The 26,864-nt window shown below is 41.0% G+C and overlaps 2 protein-coding genes across 2 annotated transcripts in view; both read right to left on the bottom strand.

The window, feature by feature from the left end:
- Positions 1–26,864, bottom strand: part of LOC125779336 (uncharacterized) — a 331,687-nt gene that overhangs the window by 49,675 nt on the left and 255,148 nt on the right. The window lies entirely within an intron of this gene.
- On the bottom strand, positions 15,866–18,986 carry LOC125779294 (uncharacterized). The gene has a single exon (XM_049460559.1). It carries the CDS (start codon positions 17,425–17,427, stop codon positions 15,868–15,870), a length of 1,560 nt encoding a protein of 519 aa, XP_049316516.1. The 5' UTR covers positions 17,428–18,986; the 3' UTR covers positions 15,866–15,867.

Raw genomic sequence — 26,864 nt, 5'->3', positions numbered from 1 at the left:
GCTTTAAGAAAATCTACTTCTACATCCTCTAAATCTGCCTGATGGTCTAACCTTAGCCTATTAAATTCGTGTACTAGTCGAGGAAAGCCTTGAAATTCTTGCCAAGATAAATCTTGGACTAAATTATCATTGCATACACTTTGGAGAATTTGGCTTGATAAGTCTGGAGAAAAAATATCTTTCTGAGCTACTGGTTCGCAGTTTCCATTTATAACTATCCTTGCATATCGCAATCCCCATGACTTCCTAAACAAATTACAGAACATGTAAGGTGTTATTCTTACACTTCTGCCACCTCCTCTTCTAATCTGTCAAAAATAATGCTCTAAACCAGTGGATCCCAAACTTATTTTGTCTACCGCCCACTTTGAGAATAAATATTTTTTTAGCGCCCCCAAGTTTTCACCTATTTAAAAACCACTATAACTTCAAATTAATTATTGTGACCTATATATGTACATATATTAACGGAGAATTCTAAACGAAACTTTTACTATAACTAGCAACTTGAAACCTGAGCTCAGTAGCTAACACACAACAGCGCTTAGGTCTCAAGTTAACTCTTACGGACTCCACCTGCAAATAAGAATGGTTATTGAAACACAACTTTATAGTATCAAAACAGAGAATCTTTTAAAATCTTTTAAAAAATAAAACTAAAATAATCGATCCATATATAAATACTAATGTGAAGGATGAATCTGATGCTGTTTAATAAGTTTGTTAATATCAGGTTCCAATTTACTCAAGAACAGTCGCAAGTCGCCACGTTCGGTAACAAGCAAACGATTTATATTTTTAGTAAGCAGTGTTGTCACAGCACTAAATCCACGTTCACACAAATATGACGATGGGGGTGCTATCAAGAATCGTTGAACGATTGACCACAATGCAGGGTAGAATTGCGAGATCGGTTTTTGTAGCCAAAATTCTTGGTAACCATTTTTGAACTTGATTTTTATTTCCTCGTTTGTTGTCAATTCTATAAGTTCTTCTTCCAGCTGAGGTGACATTGCTGTGTTGACATTCTAAATCGGATCCAACACCCAGTCTGGTATTTCCAAGATCAAAATGTCCTGGTATCGTTCGGTGAAGTCAATGTGGAGGTTTTCCAAATGTTGGCAGTAGGCAAACAATTCATCGTTACTGCATGATACTGATAAATTCGGAAAATTGTGAACCTCACGTCTGCCCAGATTCTTTTTGCGTAGAAGCAGTTTGGCTGCGAAAGCAGCAACGACGTTTTTTGTTTTAATTAAATTTAGTTTATCGCCTTGCAGTTGGAGATTCATGTCATTGAACAATTTGTACAGGTCTGTCATGTAAGCTATATCATTCTTTGATGTTATGAGCTCTCTTACCACCCCCATTGACACGAGCAGCGCCACCAAGGGGGCGTTATCGCCCACTTTGGGAAACACTGCTCTAAACTATCCTGACAAAGCCGTCTCGTCTGTTGGTGAGTGAAGCCTGCGTGTGACAAAAAGCGCTACAAACGTACCAAACTAGAAATGTTTGTTTTCCAACCATTTATATAATTAAAATTATTTGTTATGTCAGACCCTGCTTCATCTTTTACCCTAATTTTCTTCAAGAGGTCGGCAGCCTCACGAAGAAATTGTGTTTGCTCTGGGGTGCCCGAAAAAACTTGCTTACACGGTAAAATTGCATAAAAATTCCGACTGTTAAATAGGTAAATAACTTATTTATAAACAAAATATATTCCGCGGTATTGCAAAAAGTAGGAGATGGGGAAGTCAAACGCCCTGCGCTATAAACTGCGAGCATACCGGAAGGGATAGTGTCGCTGAAAACTTGCGTAGCTAGTTTAACACTCATTTTCTGAAAATTGTTGGGAAAAAGGTGCGCATCGGTAAGCTTGGGTGCACAGTGGACAGGATTTTGGGAATCTTTATTGTAGAAATGTACAATATCGGACCAGCTAACTATGCGCGATTTAAAACTAACTCTATTTTTAAAGTTTTCTAAACAATTTCTAATATTCTTTATAAGATGGGGACAATCACTGAAAAAATATACTTCCTTGCCATTAACCTGAAAATAGGGACGCGCTTCAGAAACTCCTAACACTCGAGCTAAATTGAGAAAATTCGACCGCTGATAACAAACAAAATGGCAAGGTATGAGACCTATATTCTGCAATTGGGTAATGGCCTGAAAAATATATTTTTTGCAACATCACCTTTACAGGAGCCATGGACAATAAAATAAGCTAGAGATGGGTCCAAGAGTCGCCACCGATACCTTGGACCAAAAGAGTCATTGCACTGGTACCTATTCAACAAGTTCGATTTACATCGCCATAATCTTGTAATCCTACAATTTTATCATACTTTGGCAAGTATTGCATATGACTCTTCAGAGCCATTTCATCACATAAAATGGACACATATTTTTGTTGAGTTGTAAAGCCCCGGGTTCTCAACTCTAAACACTTGAGAATACTGTTATTACATCCTGGGTCACGGGGCCATTCTGAAACGAACTCATCAAGTGTTCTCTCTTCGGGAAATCTAAGGAGAGACTTTAGGTGTCTATAAGCTAAGGGAGACAAAAAGTACACTCCTAAAGCTAAGGTTTTGAAATAGCTGTCGTATCTACGACCTTTAGGGTGCCTATTATTATTTTTTAAACTATTTTCTACTATGGCTGCAATCTGTGAGGGAAGCTGGCTACATAAATGTATAGTAGGATTGAACCCCTCTTCCGTGTCTTTTAATTGTTTTTTTTTTTTTAATTTCCATATTTCAGCGAAAGGTCTGACAACTGGTACTGCAAATAACTAATCTTTCTATCTTTTTCTTCTAATCTAGCCTTCAACTTCCTATTCTCCTCAACCAGTTTGTGCTCATTATTAGTTACCGTTACTATCAGACTCAAATTTGTTTGACTCCCCCTGTCTACAAAGCTTTCATCTTGAAATGATGTTATTAAACTAATGTCTTGATCCGCATGATCAAAGACACTATCCCTCATTTCTATTTGAGCCTCTTCTGCCACAGATGCGAGCAAATTTAGATTGCTCGTATCGGGACACTGAAGCGCGTTTTCTTCCATCAATTGTGGGGAAAAATCGTCTGCTCCCATTTCTATCGGTTAATTGAGAGCCAAAATTTGGTTACACTGGGTGCAGGTACATATGGTAAATTAATGTTAAGAACTGCAAAGGTCATCAACTTTTTCTCCATCCTCATTTCTTTGGAGAAATGGCGCTCACAGGTGTACAAAAATTTAGGCCTGTTTTGCCCCACACCAAAAAGATTCAGCCAAATTTTAAATCTAATAACAAAATAAATAACCCATAACCTTAAAGCCATAATTAAAATATTTGAATATTTATTGCTGCATGTTTCAACCAACAAACACGATTTACAACAACCAACATTTAACACCCTAAAACCACTTATATTAAATACATAAAAAGATAAATAAATCAATGAGGATTGCACCGCGACCTAGGGTCTATTGTGCCATCTACCTACTCACAGCGTCTCAACCAGCCCCAGCAAATCGATGAATTCCAGATTACTACTACGTGCTAGTGAGGCGATGTGATCCCTATTTAGAAACATGGATCCAAGGGCCTTAGTCCTGCGCCTACAGATTGCTGTGCAATCCATTAGCAGGTGTTCCGGAGTTTCGGGTTCCAAGTCGCAGAACCGGCAATTTGCACAAGAAGCTAGGCCCATGTTGAATAAATGCTTCTTGAGTTTGCAATGTCCGGTGTAGAAGGTGACCAGTAGCCTGACTTTATCTCTTGGAAGATTGATTATAAACTTAAATCTTTTGAGATTATAACCATCCATTAGCAACTTTGCATGCCGCAAGCCTGGAAGGTGTTGCCAGTGTCTCTCCCTACCCACTGCTTCATCCTTGCGGAACTGTTGCTTTATGGTGTGGGGACCTACCGCTATAAAAGGTTCTGGTCCTACCATGCTGGCGGATGCTGCGGAGCGGGCAAGCTCATCGGCCAGTTCATTTCCGGCGATGCCTTTGTGCCCAGGCACCCAAATAAGGTGCACTTGGTTGCACTCTGCCAGATTATTCAGCCGGTCTATACACTCCTGCACCAAAAGCGATTTTACCTCGTACGACGTGATCGCCTTGAGTGCCGCTTGGCTATCGCTTAGTACAGCTATATGTTCGTTGCGATAGCCGCGTTGGAGGTTTAACTCAACGCACCGATTTATGGCAAATACCTCCGCTTGGAATATGCTCGGAAACTTACCCATAGGTATGGAGAGTTTTGTGCGTGGTCCCACGGCCCCTGCGCCAATTCCCTCCCACGTTTTCGAGCCGTCGGTGTACCACCTGATCGAGCTATCCCTAAGTAATAGCTCGTGAACGGAGTCGCTCCACTCGGCCTTGCTGCCGAGAGTGATCTTGAACTTCTTAGTGAAGTTCACCTTTTTGCTAATGCTGTCCCTTGGAAGTAGAGCCAGTGGTATGATACCACTTAGCTCTTCCATGCGTCGGGATGAGATAACTTTACCTTTGCCAGTCCCCTCTGCTGTCATTTGAAGCAGAGTGTGCTTGGCGACTTGACCGATTACTAAGTGAAGCGGTGTGAGCTCCAGAAGGGCTTCAAGTACAGCTGTCGGACAGGTGCGCATGGCTCTTGTCATACAGACGCATGCGAGTCTTTGCAGTTTCGATAGTTTGAGAGCTACCGTCGTCTGATCTGCCTTCGGTGCCGAAACCACCGCTCCGTAGGTGATAATTTGTCGCACTATCATAGTGTACAACCATCTGATAATCCTAGGGTTACACCCCCAGGATCTACCAGCCAGCCGGTTGCACACCATCAGTGCCTTTGTAGCTTTGACTATGGTCAGGTCAATGTGCTGCTTCCATTTTAACGTGGAATCCAGCGTTAGACCTAGATATTTGACCATGTTAGTCATCTGTATTTCTCTGCCTCCGAGTGTAAAGTTCCTCAGGCCAGGCAGAGATCTGCGCCTCATGAATGGGACGGTGGTCGTCTTCAAGGGGTTGATGTTTAGTCCCACGTTGTTGCACCAACCCTTTGTTAGCATAGTCCCCTTTGTACGATGTCGCAGAGAGTACTCACGAATTTGCCTCTGGCTATGATGACAGTATCATCCGCATAACCTTGACAGCGGCTTCCATTGTTTGTTAGCAGCTCAAGTAGTTCGTCTACAACTAGGCTCCACAGAAGGGGGGATAGCACTCCTCCCTGTGGGCAGCCCTTTGTAGTACCGAGACGGATTGTGGTGCCTCCTGCTGTGGTTTCAGCTATTTTGGTGCGCAGTACTACCTCTATCCACCTGCGCACTGTAGGTGCCACACTTCTTTTCTCCAGTGCCCTTGCCACGCTCCCGTGGGATGTGTTGTCAAAGGCACCTTCGATGTCTAAGAAGGCACATAACGTCACTTCCCCCTTATCCAGCGAGCTCTGTATCTTCGGGGTTAGCTGGTACAGGGCAGTGTTCGTCGATCTGCCTGCCCTGTACGCATGTTGGTTTACATGCAGGGGAGCAGTTACGAGAGCCTTCGATCTTATTTCCTGGTCTAAGATCTTTTCCATACTTTTTAATAGGAATGAGGTTAGACTGATCGGTCTAAAAGATTTAGCCAGCGAATAGTCTTTCCTTCAAACTTTCGTTATAAAGATCACCTTCGTTGTCCTCCAGGGTTCAGGGATGTACGCCAGCGCTAGGCTATCTCTCATCAACTGAACAAGGTGTGGCAGCAGGATCTGCTCACCTTGTTGCAGGAGCGCCGGAAAGATGCCGTCCGCGACCGGAGACTTAAATTTGGCGAACGAGGCCATGGCCCACCTGACTGAGTCCGCAGTAAACAATTTCCTTGCAAGCACCCAGTCCAGGCGAGACGGCTTGTGCTCTACGACAGGTGGGCACCGGTCCACCTCAACAGTCTCCGGAAAATGCGCACGTAGGAGTACCGTAGTCCTCTCCTCCGCACTTGTCGTATAAGTGCCATCCCCTCTTTGAATCGCTAGTTCAGTGTTCGTCTTACCTTTGGCCAGCGCTTTGTGCAGTCTAGCTGCTTCTGGCGCTGAGGAGGCGTTCTCACAGAAACTTCTGAAATTCTCTTGTTTTGCAGACCTAATCTCCTTATTATAGGCAGTTAGGCTGCTTTTGTACTCCTCCCAGTTCCCAGTGCGTTTGGATTTATTGAAAAGCTTACGCACTTTAGATCGGAGATCTGAGAGTTTTTTGGACCACCACGGGCAGTTGCGCCCCTTGGTGGTAGTCTTTAGGGGGCAGCTGCAGTGGTACGCGTTTGTGATGGCCTGATTGCGCTCTAATCCCAGGGCCGATGTTCCTCTGTCCGACTTCCTGTCCCCTAACATGTTTCGTTCTAACTCATCCCGATAAACAGCCCAATTAGTGTTCTTGGGAATACGTTTGGGGGGAGTTGTCATGACCTCCACCCCTAGCATGAACCTCAAAATCCTGTGGTCCGACAGTGAGGGTTCCGACGACACCCTCCACTGCGAAACCACCCCCGACATGAGCTCGTTGCTCAGGGTAATGTCCAACACTTCTCTTCTATTACTTGTGACAAATGTGGGTTCGCACCCCACATTTTCAATACTTAAATTATTACTAATGATAAATTCTAGGAGAGAGTCACCTCGTGTATTACAGTCAGTACTTCCCCATTCTGTGTGGTGCGCATTCGCGTCACACCCCAGGACCAGGGGTAACTTGTTCCTCCTGCAATAGTCCACCAGGCCCTGCACCGCTTCAGGGGGCGCATAGAAGTGTCTCCTGGCAGATAGGCCGTTGCCAAAATGAAGTCCGCTCCCTCCTCATCTCTGACCTGCACCGCAACTAGGTCCCGCGTTAGGAATTCTGAAATACATAATACGTCAATATTCCTTCTAATTACAATACAGGCTCGGGGTCTGTCACTGGAAAGATCCCAGATTACCTTGTTGTGGTCCACATTGAGGCCTCTGACTTCTCCTCTGTGGACCTATGGCTCCTGTATCAACAGGATACCCGGGTTATCCGCCGAGAACCTGCTCGTGATTACAGCGGATGCTGTCACCGCGTGATGCTGGTTCACCTGGGCTACTCCCATGCCTGCGATCACTATAAGATCGGTTCGATGAGGAACTGGTCCTCATCTGCCCCATCCCCATCATTACTGCTGGGACTTCCGCTGTGTTTATCGCTGTTACATTCTGCTCAGCTGACATGATGCTGGGACGAGAAGTCTCCTCGTCCACCTGGATCTTCTCGATTTCCTGTCCGGTTGTCTTCGGTTTGTAGGGCCTCAAGACTACCGTGCTAAAACGGTAGCTCAGACGGAAGCCCTCCTTCCGGATGAATTTGTAGGACTTGTCATCTACGCACAAGTTCAACCTCCATCCGGAGCCCCCCATTTTGCTATCGACTACTCGCCAGGCAGAGGTATTGATCCCTCTGGTTTGGTTCCTGAGGAGTCCCAAAACAAATTCGAAGGGTTTCCCCTCGCATCTAGGGAGGAGTACCATCATGCAGTGCATGATCGGGATGTCCTCCCCACTTCTGACGCATAGAGTAGAGCCTTTCCAGCCAGTCAGCTTGGGAGCAACCTCTCGCAGCCAGCTGAGCTATCCTCATTCTTGCAGTCGAGCTGCATAAACCCGCCCTTGAAGTACACCCCAAGGAAGCCCACAGGGTCCTTACAGCCCCTGTACACCTCTTCCATGAAGAGATCTTGTAGAGCGGTGAGCTCCGCCGCTTCCAGAGTCTCCGCGGGGTAGTTCAGAGCCAGCACAGCCAACCGTATGCTCCTTAAGGCATCCGCATATCTGCGCTGTCCCCCAGCTGCCCGCGGTGGATTCGATGCGGAGGGCTGGCCACCAGCTACCTGGGCGAAGCTTCCTCATTGTCTTTTGGAATTCGGTGGCTCCTGTGGCGTGATTTGGCTGCTCTTGCGTTTGGCTGCCGGGGTAGCTGTATTAACGCTACCAGCCCTGGCGGTTGGATTTGCATTAGCACGACCGCCGTCCCGACTCCCGCTGATCCTCTTAACGTTGGATGCGGTGTTTGCGCCTTTACGCACCTTCAAGGCAGGGGAGGCACTACTGCCACTGACCCTGTTTTTTGCTAGCTTTTCGGCTTAATTGGCGTAGACACCGCTTACGCGATTATAGCTTTTCGGCTACCTCCGGAGTTTTTCCCTCCTGGAGGTGCCTAAGGTACCATTTTAGGCTGGCACCACTCATTTCCCTCCTACGGGAGTCATCATTCCCAACCGGACTACTTAATGGTGGTAGAGGGGGCAGTCTTCCCCTGCGCCTCCTCTTCCTCTTGCGCGTGCCTTCTGCTGCGCAAGATCGCTGCGACTCCTCTTGGCTGGTCCTGTTTTGAGGAGTTGCAGAGTGGTCCGCTGCAATGTTAGCGGGTGCAGTGGATGCCACCTGCTGAGTGCCGCTGCATGAGGGTATGTCGTCATCATCGTCTCTCGCATGCTCCTCAAACAGCGCACGCTCATCAGGTGATAGGATGTCCAGGAAGCTGAACTTACGTTTAACTTCTGAGCCTCCCTTACCTGCAGCAGTACCGCTGTTGTTGTCGTTGTCCATTGACGTCTGCGTTTGTCGTTGCCTTGTCGTGGTTGCAGTTGTGTTAGTGGTTGTTGTTGTTGATTCGTTCATCTTGGTCTTGCGACCCTTGGCTCAACGAGGTGAGCTGTCGGGTCTATGTGTTTTTAAGGGAACTCAAAGGTCCGCCGCGCCAGAGCCCCATGCCGCGGTAAGGCCACCGTTACTTCCCAATTCGGCCCGGTGTTGGGAAGGCTCCGTTAAAATACAGCCGGATTTTCCTCCTGGCTGCAAACCATCCAATGGGCACGGGAGTCGCATAACACCCTGGGTTAGGAGGTGGTAGATCTTGGTTGCCGCACGCACGCGGCACCCGACATCCTGCCTGGGCAGTCCCAACTGACACCACCCACACCGGTTGAGGGGTGCCGAGTATGCCTTGTGACTTAAGCCCCTGTCGTCATCACCACCCACCTTAGACAATAACGATTGTGCCTCCCGAAGTTGTCTGAATTCATCTAAGACTTTGGCAATTTAGCATATTCCAATGGGTTTTCAAACTCTTTGAAGCAACGGGGGATGAGGGTTTACCAATGATTTCAACTTATGCGAACCATCTGCGCTCGCACACAACATAAATGCGATTCTATCTTTAGCTATTTTTCGGCCAGGGGGCGTCTTTTCGTAAATTTAATCTAATTTATTTTACAAACTATAAACAACTCACAAGTTCAAACGCCCATACAAACAATGTATATACCTCGCGACGTCGACAATAATTTTTTACATATAAATTCGGGAAATACATAGCAATTGTTTTTTTTGCCAAATAAACGGTTGGGTTTGAAAAAAAGGGATAAGTTCAAATAAATTAAGCAAAAGTTACCTTTTTAGAGCGGTACGAGGCCGCTCAAAATCGGTCAACTTAGCCGAAGGTTTAACTTTCTCGCGAGTTAATTTTTGCGCGATTCTACTGTATACCATAGAAATTCAGCTTTGGCTGATGGGTCAAGTTTCACCTATGACTATGGTTGCCGTAATGGATTCATTCTTCATCACCAGTCACAAACATCCAAAACTGAGTTATTTCTATTGCGTTCAAACAGCATTTAAACGTTTTTATATGGCTGCTTGAGTTACTCCCAAAGATTGTGTGAGGGTTTCTTATGTAATATAAATAGTTAGATGCTTTTTATGGGATACTGAGTAATTTATAACTAATGGTAAATAGTTATGTATGTATATTCAAATATATTGAACATGACTATATATGTACATACATTTGCAACACGAATATGTTTATGTGAGACACGCATGCAGTACGCATGCACTCAACGATTGAAATATTTCTCAGCTCAATAAGGTCTTTACTTTCCCTCCACCAGCGGTAAGAATTTAAAGATTTTTTTTTACTTTAATCGTTTCATCTTACAAATAAAACAAATACTGATTGGATCCGGCTTGAGACTTTTCTCCGAAATTTGAAAATATCTAAAATGAATAGAAAGAATAGAAAGAATTAAATTATTATTTATTTTTGTATTTAATAGTGATGGGAGATGTTGTGACTTTTAAGGAACACTGCCACTTGTGACTGACTGTAATAAGAATTGTAAAAGACAAAGGCCAATAAAGTAGAACAAAATTATTTCCCTTTTTCATTTAAGTACAATGTACATATTTATTATAATAAGCAGAAATTAACATAGTAAATTCATTTTTAGAAAATCACCATATACAAAATATATACATAAAAGATAAAAATAAATAGTGATAAAAATATTTACATTAAATGGAAAAGAAGAAGTTATTATGTTAACAAATATTTTCCATTTGTATTCAAAAACAACAATATTTCAGTATTCCTTTCGCTTAATCTTGACCGACGACCACTTATAATTTGCCCTACTATGGAAAAAATTCTCTCGCAAGGAACGGAACATAAATACTTTTTTGCTAATTCTACCATCATAGGGTGTCTGTATTTAATTTCAAGCCACCAATGAAATGGACGCAACTACGGGAAACCAGCCTATCTTACGCTAAATTTCAATAATGGCTTTTGCTTCTACGCTACTATGTGGTTTATGTTCATTAGCGTATTTATCGAAAGAACTCCATATTGATACTGATTTTTCTACATTTTCTTCTGTTCTTTCAGTCTGAAATTCTATTTCTTCCCTTTGCATTTCTATTAGATAACGTTTTAAAATTTTTTTTTTGTGTTATGTGCACCCAATACATCACTCAATGCCACTAATTTGAATCTGGGGTCGAAAAAGTAGCTACCGTAATTGTATTGCTGTATTGTAAACTGCTAAAACGTTCCCTATTTCCATTTAAAAAAATTTCAATCACGTTTTGTATGGTGTATGAAAATATTTCAGTTCGCAGGTGTCTATACACATCTAATAGACCATTTGCGATTGGTATTACCAGCGAACCTATGCAATACGAGTATGTTTCACCACTAATGCTTACTGTAGCATCTCTAAATGGTTTGCAAATTTTACACAAAGCAGCAACAGTCGCCCACTCATCGCTGGTTAATTTAGGTAAATTATTGTTCATAATTGCCAAAGTACATTTCACCGCTTCCTCCAACTCTTAAGGCCGGGTCCCACTATCGGCGCAAGGTACCAATTTTCGACGTATTTCATGTACCGATAATGTGACCGCATTAAATATTATGAAATGCGACAATCATGGCCGATATTGGGCCTACAATGCACAACCAAAATCGACCCAGTTGCGCCGATAATGTGAACGCTATAATGTTTGATAAAGAGCAATAAAAATTGAAAAATGCGCAGATTTTTATCGGGCACTTGAGCACCGATCGAATACGCCAATCACCGCCAATATCTCTCTTTTTCAGCAAATTTTTAAGTATTAATTTGAAAATCTTTATCAATAATTTTTAAATTTTAAAGTTGAAAAAAATCCGCATTAATCGTCATGATTTTTGAATTGATTCTCGATTCCAACCGAAAAAACAAAATAAACAAAAAGATCGAGTCGAAGGTCTTTGATTAATCGATCTTCGACATCTCTACTGGTTGCAAACATATGTAAATAAAACATATATTCGGTAAGTTGCATACAATAAAATTTGTAACAGTTTTCGCGCAGAGAAAGAAAAAATCGTGACCGATATTATTAACGCATTTATTCAGACTGCCGTTTTACAATAATCGTATGATCTAATGTACTGTTTTATATTATGTACATAGACAAGTTATGTACGTATGTATAGTATAAGAGTACAGGATTGGTTTGGAGAGTTGTATTCAGAATTCAACAAACGCCTCTTCAAGCCAAGCCAAAATATTAAAAATTCAAAATTATATATTAATGTTCATCAATTCGCAATTATAAACATGGTTCTGCTTTCCCAACGATTTAGTGAGTATATATGCTGCATTCTCATTTGTTGGAATGTACTTTACATCTATTTGCCCAACATCTGTAGTGATACCGAATGTCGATGTGCTTGCTTCGCTTCTGCACCATCGGGTTTTTCACCATAAACTGCGCACTTTGGTTGTCGCATAAAACCGTAGTAGGACCTTTTGTATAGTCCATGTAACCCAACTCACAAAGCATACCACGTAGAAAAACTGTCTCTTTTGCACCTTGACACAATGCGATGTACTCTGCTTCCATTGCGCTTAACGCAACCACAGACTGCTTTCTTGATTCCCAAGCTATAGCTCCACCAGCCATCGTAACGAAATAACCTGTGTACGATTTTCTGTCTATACGATCGCTACCCCAGTCTGCGTCTGTGAAACATACAAAATTTTTAAAATTAGCAGAAAATTTAAGTTTACCATTTGGAGCTTTCTTCAGATATCGAAGCACGTATTTAACAGCTTGCATATGCTCTTTATGCGGATGCGAGTTATACTGAGATAACTTTGATACCACATGCGCAATATCCGGGCGAGAGATTATAGCCAGGTACATAAGCCCACCAATTAAGCTTTGGTACGCTTTTGTCTCCAAATTCCCGCAATGTTTTTCACACCTCTTAAGTATCGTTCCTGGAGCCCATGGAGTTGCCGCTGGTTTGCAATCTGTCATGCCCCACTGCCGTATAAGTTCCGTAGCATATCGTGTTTGATGTATCGTTATATCACCACGATCACCATCGCGCTCTACTTCCATACCCAAATAAAAAGATATTGGACCGCGATCGACCGCCTCAATATTCTGATTTAAAACATCTATTATGTTCTGCATTTCTTCTTTGTTTGAGCAAGCCAAAATCATATCGTCTACGTATAGACCGATGATGCTCACCTTGGTGTTACAACGTCGTATATATACCGATGGGTCTGATTTGCACCTTTTAAAACCTGATTCTAGTAGTATTTGCGTTACTTTTTTGTTCCACTCACGACCAGCTTGCTCCAGACCGTACAAAGCCTTTTTAAGCTTATTCTTTTTATGTGATTCAAAAGACTTTTCAAAAAAAATTACATCACGCGCGATTGTGATTTGATTTGTCTGTAAATTAATAAGTCGGTATCCTTTCGTAGCTGCTTGATAACCTACGAATTTAAGCTTTACCCCTTTAGGCAAAAACTTACTACCGCGTGGTTTCGGACCCTTCTGTAGAACCACGGCATCGCAACCAAACGTACGTAAATGTGAAACTGCCGGCTTTCGGTCGTGCCATTTCTCGTACGGTGTAACCGCACCTAAAACTTTTGTTGGACACCTATTTCGAATATACACTGCCGTGTTGACGGCTTCCGCCCATAACGATTGGGGCAAATTTGACGAATTTAATAAACAACGCGACATTTCAACTAATGTTCTGTAATAACTCACCCGCCTATTTACTTATAGAATCATCCAATATCAAATCCGGTCCCTTTGCAATTCTGTTTGTCTAGAAAATATTATAGTTTGTTCCGCTCACTCGACTGCTGGTCTTCACAACTGCACGATCCTTATTCAATTAATTCAATCAACTCGTTATTCCGCAACCTCACGTTCCCCACACTCTCACAACATTAGTGCGGGTCTCTACACCCCTTCCTTATTTTCGTCTTTCTTTAATCTTTGCTAAGCCTCTTGGTCTGCCGCCGGCGCTTCCGTTGATGAAGTGGCATCAGCTAAAATTTGTTGTGATGGTTGACCGCACTGCATGGATTGTCCTGAAGTCGTAGAATTACTTTCGTTGTCTGAGATTGTTTCGGATACTGGTAGCCTTTTTATGTGACTAATATTTCTTCTTAACGTTTTCTTCCCAGCTGTTACTATCACCTCATTGCCACTCCTTTCCTTTACTGTGTACTCCGTCGGATCGAAGTTTGGAGTAAGTTTGTGCGCGAATACCACGTTCTTTAATAAAACCTTATCCCCTACCTCAATGTTGCTTTCTTTCGCCCTTCGTCTCGTGTCCGCCTTCTCTTTCCCTTTCCATTTGTTAATAATGTCATAATCTCGGGCAGCCGAGTCTAACATGTCGTCTGTTAGATCTTGAATACCTGGGATTTTATCTCGAATGACACGATTGAACATGAGCTCTGAGGGTGAGGATCCTGTTGTACCGTGGGGCGTGACATTGTACATCAATGTAAATTCCTCGATCTCCCTCTTGTAGTCTCGTTTGTTGTTGTGTGCGATTATTAGCCTCTTCACTAACGACCTGTTCATATTTTCAACTTCCCCATTCGCCTGCGGCCAATATGGGGAAGTCGTAAATAAAATGATGTTGTGATTTTTACAAAAACTTTTAAATTCAGCGCTGATGAATTGTCTGCCATTATCCGCCCTTATCGAGTTAGGTATGCCCAACCTACTAAACACCTCTTGCATGACGGAGATAATGGCTTCAGACGTAATTTTTTTTAAGAATTTTACCTCTTGGTAGCGGGAATAGTAGTCAATAAGAACAAGTACGTAGTCGTTGTTAAGAAGAGGACCCAATAAATCGGTAGCAACACACTGCCAGGGACCATTCGGGAACGCATGTCTTTTCATTGGTGGTGGTTTACTAGGTTGGGACACTAGTAAGCAATCGACACATTTTTTTACAAAATTTTCTGCCTCCCTGTCTATCAACGGCCACCACACCTTTGATCGTAGCCTACGTTTCATCGCTGACTCTCCCGGGTGTCCCTCGTGCGCTAGTCTCAAAATTGTCTCCCTCAATGTCTTGGGTATTACAATACGAGATCCTCTAAGCAAAATGTCACCAACAGCTGATAGCTCGTACCGAAACGGGTAATAGATGTTTGTGTTATTGGCTGCCCATAGATCATTTTTAACGCATGTTATAGTGTCTACTAACTCTTTGTCCTTTGCGCTCTCTGCAGCGATTTCGCTTATTCCCATCGCTGAGGGTGTCGCATTCTCAACAATATGGAAGATTGAGTGGTTGTATCCGTCATCAAATGAACTTGTCCGTTGGATTTTAGATAGTCTAGACACTGAGTCGGCTATGTTTTCTTTACCAGCACGGTATACAACTTTGAACTTGTAGGGCTGCAACCTGAGAAGCCATCTCTCTATCCTCGCCGGAGGTTTTGACGTGGGCTTGAAAATTGTCTCAAGTGGTTTATGGTCAGTGACTAATTCAAATTGCAGCCCCATTAAGTAGTAGTGGTATCTTTCAACCGCCCAAACTAGTGCAAGGCTCTCCTTCTCGGTCTGAGAGTATTTCTTTTCCGTATCTGATAGACTTTTGCTCGCGAACGATATGATATGTGGCTCATCCTGATCGTCAAACTGTAGAAGTACCGCCCCTAGCGCTACTGGGCTTGCATCTGCTATCAGACGAGTTCTTCTCTTCACGTTAAAATATGTTAGGTTCGGTACGTTTGATAGGCCCTCCTTCAATTTGTCAAAAGATTCTTGTTGGCTTTTATCCCAGATAAACTTTTGGTTTAATTTTAATAATTTTCTCAACGGTTCTGTTGTATCAGCAAGGTCCGGGAGGAATTTTCCCACGTATGTCACGAGACCCAAGAAGCTCCTTACCTCTTCCTTCGACTGTGGTGGGCGGAAGTCCCTAATCGTTCCAATCTTATCCGGGTCAGGTGTTATGCCCTCCTCCGATAACAGGTGTCCCAAGAATTTTAGCTTTCGTGCCTTCCAAACGCACTTCTTCTCGTTCATCATTAAATTGTTATCTTTAAACACGTCTACTACTCTTTTTACCGCTTCGTCAAAATCGAAATCGAAAATCTCTGGGGCTGAATTTATCCCAAACATCAACCTCTTATACCTAAATAAACCCTTATGCGTAATGAAGGTGGTAATATCGCGACTGACTTCATCCAGTTCTAGCTGGTGATATGCCCACTTCAAGTCGATCCTAGAAAGGACTTGGCGCCTCTTAGCTTCGCCATGAACATCTCAAACGTTGGTAGCGGATGATTCTCACGCAATACTGCATGGTTCGCTCGCCGCATATCTATACATAACCTCATCTCTCCCCCTTCCTTATACACAATGACTATTGGAGATATCCATGAAGAGGGCCCTGACACCGGCTCGATAATGTCGAGAGCAATCATTTGCTTAATCTTTTCCTCTACCTGCTCTTCCAAGGCTATCGGTATGCGACGCATCGGCTGTTGTACGGGTTTTACGGTTGGGTCGATTGATAATTTGATTTTAACTCCTAGCATTTTTGGGAAAGGTTGTGCAATTTCTATGCTATTTACCCCTAGGCCTACTTTTAAAACTCCCAGCTGCATAGCTGTGTTGCGCCCCAATAAGGACTGACACCCATTCTTTATTACGTAGAAAGTAGCGATTTTCTCCAATTTGTTCTCTACCGATATAGGTGCTTCGAAAACTTGAAGTACGTCCAGAACTTTATTTGACGCATACGCCTTAAATTGAGTTGTGTGGTCTTCCCGCTCATTGAATATCACAGCCTTGTTCTTACGCAGTATTCCCCAGTCACTTTCGCTTACTAAGTTGAGACGCGTGCCTGAATCAATTACCATTGATATCGGGCAACCACCAATACCACATACCAGCTTCTCGTCTATCCCGGTGTCATTTGATATCTTGAAACAATTTACCTCTTCTTCTTCGTTCGTTCCTACGTTTCGCACTTTGTATGATTCTGTGCGCTTTCTCTTGGGCGAATTTCGATTGTAGCCGCTCTTTCGTTTCTTTGACCTACATTTTCTAGCAAAATGTCCAATCAAGCCGCATTTGTTGCATTGCGCAGACCTTGCCGGACATTTTGGGTCGTTACCAAAATGTCCCTTCTGGCCACATCTACCACACTCATCGTTGTTTTGCCTTGCCCCGCATAACTTTGTAGTAATTCGATTAACAGACTCGTCGGCCGACTTCGTAAACATGGACCCCGATTGTTTGGATATCTGTTCATAGATTTGACAGGTTTCTACTATCTCTTTTAAACTCTGTTCTTTCTCTAAGAGCTTTTTCTTCAAGTCGACTGGAGCCCACGAGTCTATTATCTTATCTTTGATGCAAATCTCATTTATTTCTGCGGCCGTTTTGCCGAATTCGCACTTCGACACTTGATGCCGGAGCCGTAGCAAATATTTGTTGAAGTTTTCCCCCTCAACAGGGGATAGATTTCGGAAAAGATGTCTTTCAAAAGTAGAATTACGCTTTGGCGAGAAGTATTCATCGAGTTTGGCTACCAACACTTCGAAAGAGTTCAATTCTTCATTTCCCTCGACTAAGGCACCCGGAATGTTAAAGGCTACTTCCTGCAGTTGGGGCCCCCCCAGGTGCAGTAATTTATTTTTCTTCTTCGCTACATCACTTATATCTTCGGCTTGAAGATATAAGGAGAAGGATCGAAACCACCTTTCCCACTCTGACCGAACAAGGGCCTTATCGATATTATCGCACAAAAATGGACGAATCTCCATTCCTAATTTATCACTTTTGTCGAATTTTCCCCCTACCTTTCCAAATCGCCTGGTGGCATTGACAAAATTGAATTTGTCACTTTCTATTCTGAAATCAAATTTTAATATACATTTATAATAGCGCCTTTATAGTGGCTTGGCAAAATCTTAATTCTGACTTACATGCGCAATTAAATGCAATTCCTCTATAACTTTTCACGCCTTTTTGGCTTTTCACACGCCTTTTCGGCTTTTCACGCGCCTTTTCGGCTTTATATATATATACATATATACTAGCTGACCCCGCAGCCGTTGTCCTGCGTGAGATTATATATTTTGAAATGAAAAGAAAGTTAAATTTATCATTTAATTTTTTTTTCAATGTAACGCAGCTTTATAAACAACGTTCCACGTTCCAACGTCCAACTCGTGATCACGCCACGGCCGTGTGAAAAACATAGCATTTCCTTATTTATGCCGGAATATGTTTGAACTGAAATGGAAAATCGTAATTTGGCCAATGCCCGAACATTTGTGATGAGTTCTTCTTTCGTGAATTGATAAAGGGAAGATGGAATTGATATCGAACCACCGGAAGTATCAACCGAAATTGTACCATTTCCAATTTTTAGCGAAAAAGATGTAAAATGTCTTTGGCAATGTCGATGTTTATATCGAAAAGTATGCGAACTTCATTTTCATTCCAGTGATTAACGTGTTCTAGCAAATGTAATTGCTGGCTTATTTCTCCCAAACTTGCACACATCGAACCATTCACAGTAAGCAATGACTCAAATATAGTTGAACCGCGTACATTAATCAATAGCAACCGAAGGTAGAAACAATCGTCGTTTTTCGGGTGCACTGTGTAAAATCGTCCTAAGTCAGTAGATACCTTGATGTCAATTTACTGGTTGGCCTTGCTTTCTGCGTAACTATTTCTTCGACGATGCATTCCATGTATAATATCAATGTATTTCCGAATAGAGCAATGTTCTCACAAACGGATCACTGACGAAAGTTGAGAAAAAACTCGTCAATGTTAACTTTGTTGCTGGCGATGTTTCCACTGTCTATATTGTATTCTCTGGGATGAAATACACTCTTTTCCCATTCTCCAAATTAACTGCGAGACGCACAACAGTCAGAAAACGTTCATGAATTGCAAAAGTAAATATCCTACAAAGCGCTTTATTGCAGTTCACGTATCGACCGTATCGTTCAAGACCAATAATCGCCATGTTGCTTCCTTTGGTGATGTACTTACAAACGTATTTTATCGATTACACCAAACTGCAATACTCAACATTGACATGCGCTTTGAATATGAATTAGATAATAATCGTGAATATAGTACGGTCCATGTGTTGTCAACTTCGATATTCACTCTTCTAAGTTGAACGCTGAATGTTCTGTTATCTGGTGAGCGACGCCGATAGAGTTGATATCCATCATTTCCAGTTTGTGTTTCCGAAAGAAAAGCACGTGGATACTGTTTCGTGCATTTATTGTCAGACCTACAAACCGAAAAGGGATTGTAGTGTCCGCAAGGTCCATGAACCATATTGGTTTCCACCACTTCATATAATACTGGATCTTTCTCTACATCAGGAATTTCCGCATGATTGAGTGATTTCATCAATTTGATCTGGTGTAACCATCATCCACCATCCAAAGAAGAATGTGTGCGTGCCGAAAACCTCTATTTTGCCACTCAACAGAGTACATCTAGCATCCAACAGCACCACATATAAGTACGTTGCTTCAAGGTAAAGTCAATCAAACATCGCAACTGTTGTTTGAAAAGTCGTGCTGTGATGATCGCTTGCTGATTGACCGCGATCCATAATTCCGCACGTATGTCATCGCATCCTGGGAGTACTTCTTGCCTTTCCTTGCCTTGGGCTGCCATACGTTGATGGCAAAACGAACGCCGACCGATATTAGGGCTACCTCTTCGTGGCTTCGTAACAAATTTCAATCTGCAATTGACCTCTTTGTGTAAAACACACGTAAAGTTTTCTCTGACTAATTTTCAATAATTTTTCTTTTGAATAGCCGTAATAAGCAAGCGACCGAAATTAAACTATTCAAATAATTTACAAATCAAAATATTGAAAAACAAAACAAACAAAAATTTAAAAAAAAATTGTATGCAAAAAAGTTACTATTTGGAATTATCCAATTTTATAGACTTTTCATTGTTTTTAATATGTATTCTGCTATTCGGGGTGGAGACAAATCCAACGAATCAATAACCATGAAAATTGGTTCAGCAGATCTCGAGTTATACTTAAGTGTTCGAACAAACCTCTTTGTTTTATATACATACATATCAGAGTCCTGCACGAGTAATTAAAAAAGTAACATGTTAGCAAGCGGCGATGCCGATGCGGCGAGTACACGCTACGTAACGGTACTTTGGCATCGTGGGCATCGGCATCGAGGGTATCGGCATCGCGGGCATCGCGGGCATCGCCGATTACTAACATGTTACCAGTGGTCGGCATTTCTTAGAACAATTGTGGAAACTAACTTCACACGTACGCTTACGCTCTATCACAGAGCCGCTCAAAATTTTTCATGCCTATACTCGGAGTATAGGCAAGCAAATGCAGTCGAAGCATGTACGCTATGACGCAAATTCTGCCAGCGTCAAAAATACACTCGAAATACAGAAATTCAGTTTCCAATAAGCATATAGAGGACTTAATGAGAATCAAAACTTACGATCTTGAAGTCGATATGGAAAAAATCATGGAAAGTTAAAAAAATTAACTTAAAATTATTGTTGTTCTTAATTGCTTTTTTAATCAAAAACCATAATTTTTTATTTTTTTCTAAATTTTTAATAACAAAATAACCAAATAGCACGATTTCACTCAGTGTACTAAGCAAGCGCGCGCACACAATCATACGCTAGCAGATATCAAATGTGTGATTGTATGCGTTGGTAAATAAATTGCGCATTATTTTGAGCGGCTCTGCTCTATCGTTCAGTCGTTGTCGAGCCAGCAACGAATTAACATCATGTAAGACTATAGCGTTTCATTTGCCATTGACGATACCAGATAGTAATCGTACGATGCCACGATGCCGCGATGCCGATGCGCAATGTTACCTTCGCATCGTGGTAACCGTCAGAAGTGTTACTTAGTAACGTAATCGTACGATGCCTACCTTAATCGTGCAGGCCTCTGATACATATACATATACTCTTATGTACATATATAGATGTGAGGTTTTTTTTTATTGTTTTTATTAACGTTTTTTTTTTAAGAAATGAAATATTCAAATATTCCTACAAACACGAATTTTGAACAAATGCTTATGATTTGAAATATAAATTTTGTATTTATGAATTGTATTAAATTTTGACATAAAGAGATAAACGGTATCCTATGTCCTTACCCTGGTTTTAAGCTACCTCTCCACCAATTTTCAGCTAAATCGGTTCAGCCGATCTTGAGTTATAAATGGTGTAACTAACATTAACTTTTTTTTATATATATAGATAGTTTTAATATTGATTTTTCTTACAAATATCAAATTGTCATCCATACATCATTACATAGCTGACATTTGCGTTTTGTTATTCCAAGTCTGATTCTTTTTTGTTATTGTTATACCACGTTTTATAGTGACTGACGTTTCATGTCAAGTCACAGAGGAACGCTGTCGATGTAAGGTTGTTTTTATTGTTTTTTTTTTTTTTTTGAAGAAATGAAATATTGAAATGATTCCTACAAACATGAATTTTGAACAAATGCTTATGATTTGAAATATAATTTTTGTATTTATGAGTTGTATTAAATTTTGACATAAAGAGATAAAAAGTATCCTATGTCCGTCTCCTGGCTCTAAGCTACCTCCCTACCAATTTTCAGCCAAATCTGTTCTGCCGTTCTTGAGTTATAAGTGATGTAACTAACACGACTTTCTTTTATATATATAGATATATATACTGTATCACACAATCCAACGTTTCACCCACTAGTTGAATCTGAAACGAAACACGCACTCTTTATTTGCTCAGAACGAGTAGATTTCAAACTCGCCAAATTACATTGACGAGTATTGAAACCGAATGGCGGCCATTTTGCAATTCTAACATGTGGTATACAGAAATTTTCCACATTATTAATCACTCTTTTCCCAGCCAATTTATCCCATTCTCGTCGCCACTGTAATAACTCACCTGCCTATTTACTTATAGAATCATCCAATATCAAATCCGGTCCATTTGCAATTCTGTTTGTCTAGAAAATATTATAGTTTGTTCCGCTCACTCGACTGCTGGTCTTCACAACTGCACGATCCTTATTCAATTAATTCAATCAACTCGTTATTCCGCAACCTCACGTTCCCCACACTCTCACAACATTAGTGCGGGTCTCTACATGTTCTATTGGCTCTTTCGGCCACACCATTTTGTTGAGGGCTGTATGGTACAGTAGTTTGATGCCGAATGCCATTTTCATTTAAAAATGTCTTAAATTGGGAATTAATAAATTCCTTTCCATTATCACTACGTAATGTTTTAATTTTGCGGCCTGTCTGCTTCTCCGCGGTCGCAGCAAAAAGTTTAAACATGTCGAATGCATCCGATTTTCTTTTTAAAAAATAAACCACCATATGCCTCGAATAATCGTTTATAAATGAAATAAAATACGATGCACCGCCAACCGAACTCACACCCATTGGCCCGCATAAATCTGTATGTACTAAGTCTAAAACATTTTTCGAATAAATATTGCTTTAGTTGGCATAGGGAACACTGTGAATTTTACACACCGCACAAGTCAAGCAGTCAAGGATTTTCGGAATTTTAATGTTTAAACCATTCACCATATTCATTTTTGATAATTTGTTTAAATCGTTTATGTTAAGATGACCGAACCGCCTGTGCCAATTACTTGCGCATTCACTAATCGCATTAACACTATCCGCGTTTCTTTTTATGTTAGCAACATACATGCCATTTTCTAATTTAGCAGTTAAAATTGTCTTTCCCATTTTATTTTGTATCAAAGCACTATTTTCTTCAAATTTAATTACGTTTCCACTTTCAGCGGCTTTACCGATTGAAAAGAAATTGGAATGTAGATTTGGAACGTACCATACGTCTATTAAATGTATTGTTGTGTATTTTATCCTCAAAACAACTGTTCCTTTCCCTTGTGCATAAATATAGTCACCTGATGCTAAAATAATTTTATGTTTATCACGAACAAGAGAACTAAAAAATTTTGCATTATTGCACATATGAGACGTTGCGCCGCTGTCGATAATCCAAATGCCGTTTAAATTTCTCTCCTTCTCAAATAGTGACCAAGCTTTGTCATCTACTAGCGCGTTGTTACCTGCGACAAAGCACTGAGAGCGTATATGACCTCTACGTCCACACTTATAACACCGTATGCTGTTGTTGTTATTACTGGAAATTCGACTTTCGTTAGCTCTTCCTTTTTCCTTTATTTTCGTTCTATTATCACTATAGCTGTTAGCACTTTTGCTGCTACCGACACTGAACTCGCTGCCCATACCTCTGCCACTGCTACTGCTGATGTTGACTCTGCTGCTTGTGCCTTCGCTGCTGCTGTTGACGCTTCTTTTATTTACGGTGTGTCGCCTTATATCATTTGCTAAGAAAACTGTTTCTCCGCTATTGCACTTTTCACCGTGCCTTTGCTCCTCTTCCAAAATCTTAGCAATGAGATTGTCCAATTTTGGCAATACGTCCCTACTTTCCATTGCCACCACAAAATTCTCCAATTCGTCGGGTAATGAACAAAGTAATAGAATGGACAAGAAATCATCTTCCATCTCTAAACTTACTTCTTTCAAGTCATCTACGATGCAGCGAAATTCCTTTAGTTGAACCGAAAATTTCTCGCTGGTTTTGAATTGGAACCGAATTAATTTTTTAAATAAATTTACTTTTCTGCATGCTGTGTCTGCCTTGTAGATAGCGCTCAACGTATCCCAAGCACTTTTAGCTGTGATGCAGTTTTTATATGGATGAGTTCGCTTGGCTTTACGCTCAACGTTATGGTCGCAAGTGCCTTCCTGTCGCACAGAAGCCAGGCCGCCTTTTCTGATTCCGCTTCTGGACACTTTTCCGCGACAGCATTCCACAAATCCAGAGTGATGAGAAGGCTTTTCATTTGGATGCTCCAAGTGGCATAATTGTCGCTACTCAATTTTTTGACGCTAGCTATAGCATTAGCCATTTTACCGCGTTTATTGCCTTTTACGCCGGATGAGCAAATTAACCGAATTATCATAACTTAAATATTCTTACGAACCGAAAACTTGAAACCCATATCTATCTGGGCCCATAACCTTTGTAACAGTTTTCGCGCAGATAAAGAACAAATCGTGACCGATATTATGAACGCATTTATTCAGACTGCCGTTTTACAATAATCGTATGATCTAATGTACTGTTTTATATTATGTACATAGACAAGTTATGTACATATGTATAGTATAAGAGTACAGGATTGGTTTGCAGAGTTGTATTCAGAATTCAACAAAATTAAAATGCATTATTATATGAAGTAATTAATTAATAATTTTTAGAAATGAATTCAGACGACGAAGTTTTTGAAGGTGTTATGGACAATGTGCTTGACGAAACCATTTCTTCCACACCCAGCAAAACAAAAAGACGAAAAAACTACAAATAGTGTCATCATGGACAAATGAAAGCACAACGAATTTTATACAGGCCATTGAAATGCACAATTGTATTTGGGAATATTCCTGTCCAGAATATAAAGATCGCGCCAAAAGAGATAAAGCTTGGAATAACATCGCGGAGAAATTTCCAACCCAAGAAGTTGACGGATGCAAAGCAAAATGGGCGAATATAAAAACGGCATTTTCAAATGTAAAGAAAAAAATGACAACTAAATCAGGCCAAGCGGCCGGTAAAGCTTTGCCACATTGGCCGTTTTGGTCAGCTATGCAATTCTACTGTTTGCATGATCGCTGCAAGAGTAGTTCGTCCGTCTCAACACTGGATGTGGATGCAGATGTAACGCCACCACCAACAGCTGCCCGAAGTGACAGAAAATCCAAACCTTCTGCATCTGATGAATCAGTGACAACAGATGCAATGGAGAGCGCAATACAATTTTTAAATAAAGAAGAAGACCACTGGCATGGAGTGGGCATGTATCTTGCACTGCAAATGCGTGAACTATCAAAAAGAAATAAAAGAGCAGCAAATAAACTTCACGCGGAATTAATTCAAGTAGCTATGAATGCTGTATTGCAACAAGATGAGGAAAATTTATCATAATATGTTGATTTATAAATACAAATAAATACAATTTATTTAAAGATTATGAAAAGTGCATATATTCTGTTAAGTGTCTGCTTTGTTATATAAATTTATACTGCCATGGCAATTCGCCTTCTGGTGACATGAAATAGTTTTCAAATTCTTCACGGATAGTTTTTGCTTCGTTGCTTATGTAGGAAATTGATATATCCTCTGTGGCGCTTTCAAAGGTAGGTATGGAAATATTAACGCGTGCACCTTCAATAATATTTCCATCCTCAGTGCAGCTATCTACCAATCCAGTAGCATAACTTATATTTTTTGTCATTAAAAAATTGTGTAATGCGCAACATGCTAACGTCACTCTCGTTGTTTTATTTGGATTCAGCTTTATTGGTCGTGAAAAGATTTCGAAGCGCTTCATCATGATTCCAAATGCGTTCTCGACTATTCTCCTAGCCCTTGATAACCTATAGTTAAAAATACGTTTGCTACCAGATAAAATGCGACCAGGATACGTCTTTATCAAATAATTTTGCATTTTAAATGCATCGTCTGTCACTAAAACAAAAGGTACATTCATTTCACGACCTAATAAATGACGAGGAGGTGGTAAATTTAGAGAATCCGTATCGAGGGCATACTGCAGAGAACATTTACTGAAAACACCACCATCTGAAATACGCCCGTTGCAGCCGACGTCAATATACAAATATTTATAACTGGCATCAACAACTGCCATAAGCGCTATGCTGTGAGTTCCTTTGTAGTTGTAAAACGTACTTCCTGATTTTGCTGGTGCGATCATGACCACATGCTAAATAAGGGGAATTATGAAAAATATACATACATATGGATTTGGTAAAGCATGTGTTCCTACCTTCAGGTAAGTATTTCGAAGTTGACTGTAAATCACATCACAAACATCAGGAACAAATTTTGAGATAGTGTTTGGGGCAATAAGGAAAAAAGCTGAAAGACTTTTGTAGCTATCGCCCGTGGCCAAAAAGCGGAGAGTGCAGGCCAAACGATGACTTGCTGGAATAGCTTCACGAAAACATGTATCTCTTTTTTTAATCAGTGGGGAAATTAGCTGCAGTAACTCATTAAAATTGTTTTCGTTCATTCGCACGTAATTTTTAAAAAGAAACTTTTGATTATCAACTTCTCGAAATTCACGTTGTTTAAATGAGTTAAGCATCCACCCTCTCTACTCGGAAAAACTGGCGCACTCTAATAAGACAGATTGATTTACCACAGCATATACGCAACCAAACTCACCACACCTGTACCCCAACCCAACCAACAAAAAGAAAGGACAACGGGAAAACTAACACTTTTCGACAGCTCATTTCGCACATTATAATTGGTATACATATTCGCTATCAACGTTCGTCAGCTACCTTCGTTCCTTTTAAAAAAAAGTTGTGATCATACGCGGCGCTACGTAAATCGCTCTTGCGATCCTTCATCGGTCCAGTGTGCTGCTTGCATCCACCCCGCTCCGGGCACCTACATACAATCATCGCACAACACAATTCGCACGTCAACTTTCGATCATCACCACATTCGCATAAACGCTGCACCGAGTCGATATCTGCGCAAAACATAACTTTGCATCAGCCGTGATCCTTCCTATTTTCAACATCACTTCGCTCGCATCGATCCCGCACTTGTTTCTATTTAATTAAGTTTGGCATTTATTGTAAACGGAATTTGTGTTAAAAATAAATTATAACGTATTTCCGATCAGCTGAAAGAATGCGTCTTATTTCGTAACATTAATCGCGAGTTTAAGTAATTCATAAAAACTTAAATACTGAGGTGGGTGCTTCCCAATTAGTTGGGCACCCAAATATTCATGGTCCTTCGAGCCTTACAGAAAGGCACTATTGGTTTACACAAAACTTCATAAAAAAAAAAATAAACATTTTGACATACATACATATATGGTGCGGTGAAAGAAATTAAACATTCAGATACATAAATATAAGGGAGAAAAGTTCAGTGTCACGCAAATATACATATACAACTTAAAAAGAGGTGACAAAAAGTGATTAATGTGAAAACACAAATAAATAAAAAACATAAAGTGCAGTGACCCAAACAGCCCATATACAAGTACATACATTCGCACATACGTAAAAAAGTGCACTGACACAAAGTG

The sequence above is a fragment of the Bactrocera dorsalis genome, chromosome 6, assembly GCF_023373825.1.
Source record: "Bactrocera dorsalis isolate Fly_Bdor chromosome 6, ASM2337382v1, whole genome shotgun sequence".
NCBI lineage: Eukaryota > Metazoa > Arthropoda > Insecta > Diptera > Tephritidae > Bactrocera > Bactrocera dorsalis.
This window is presented reverse-complemented; position numbering and strand designations above follow the sequence as displayed.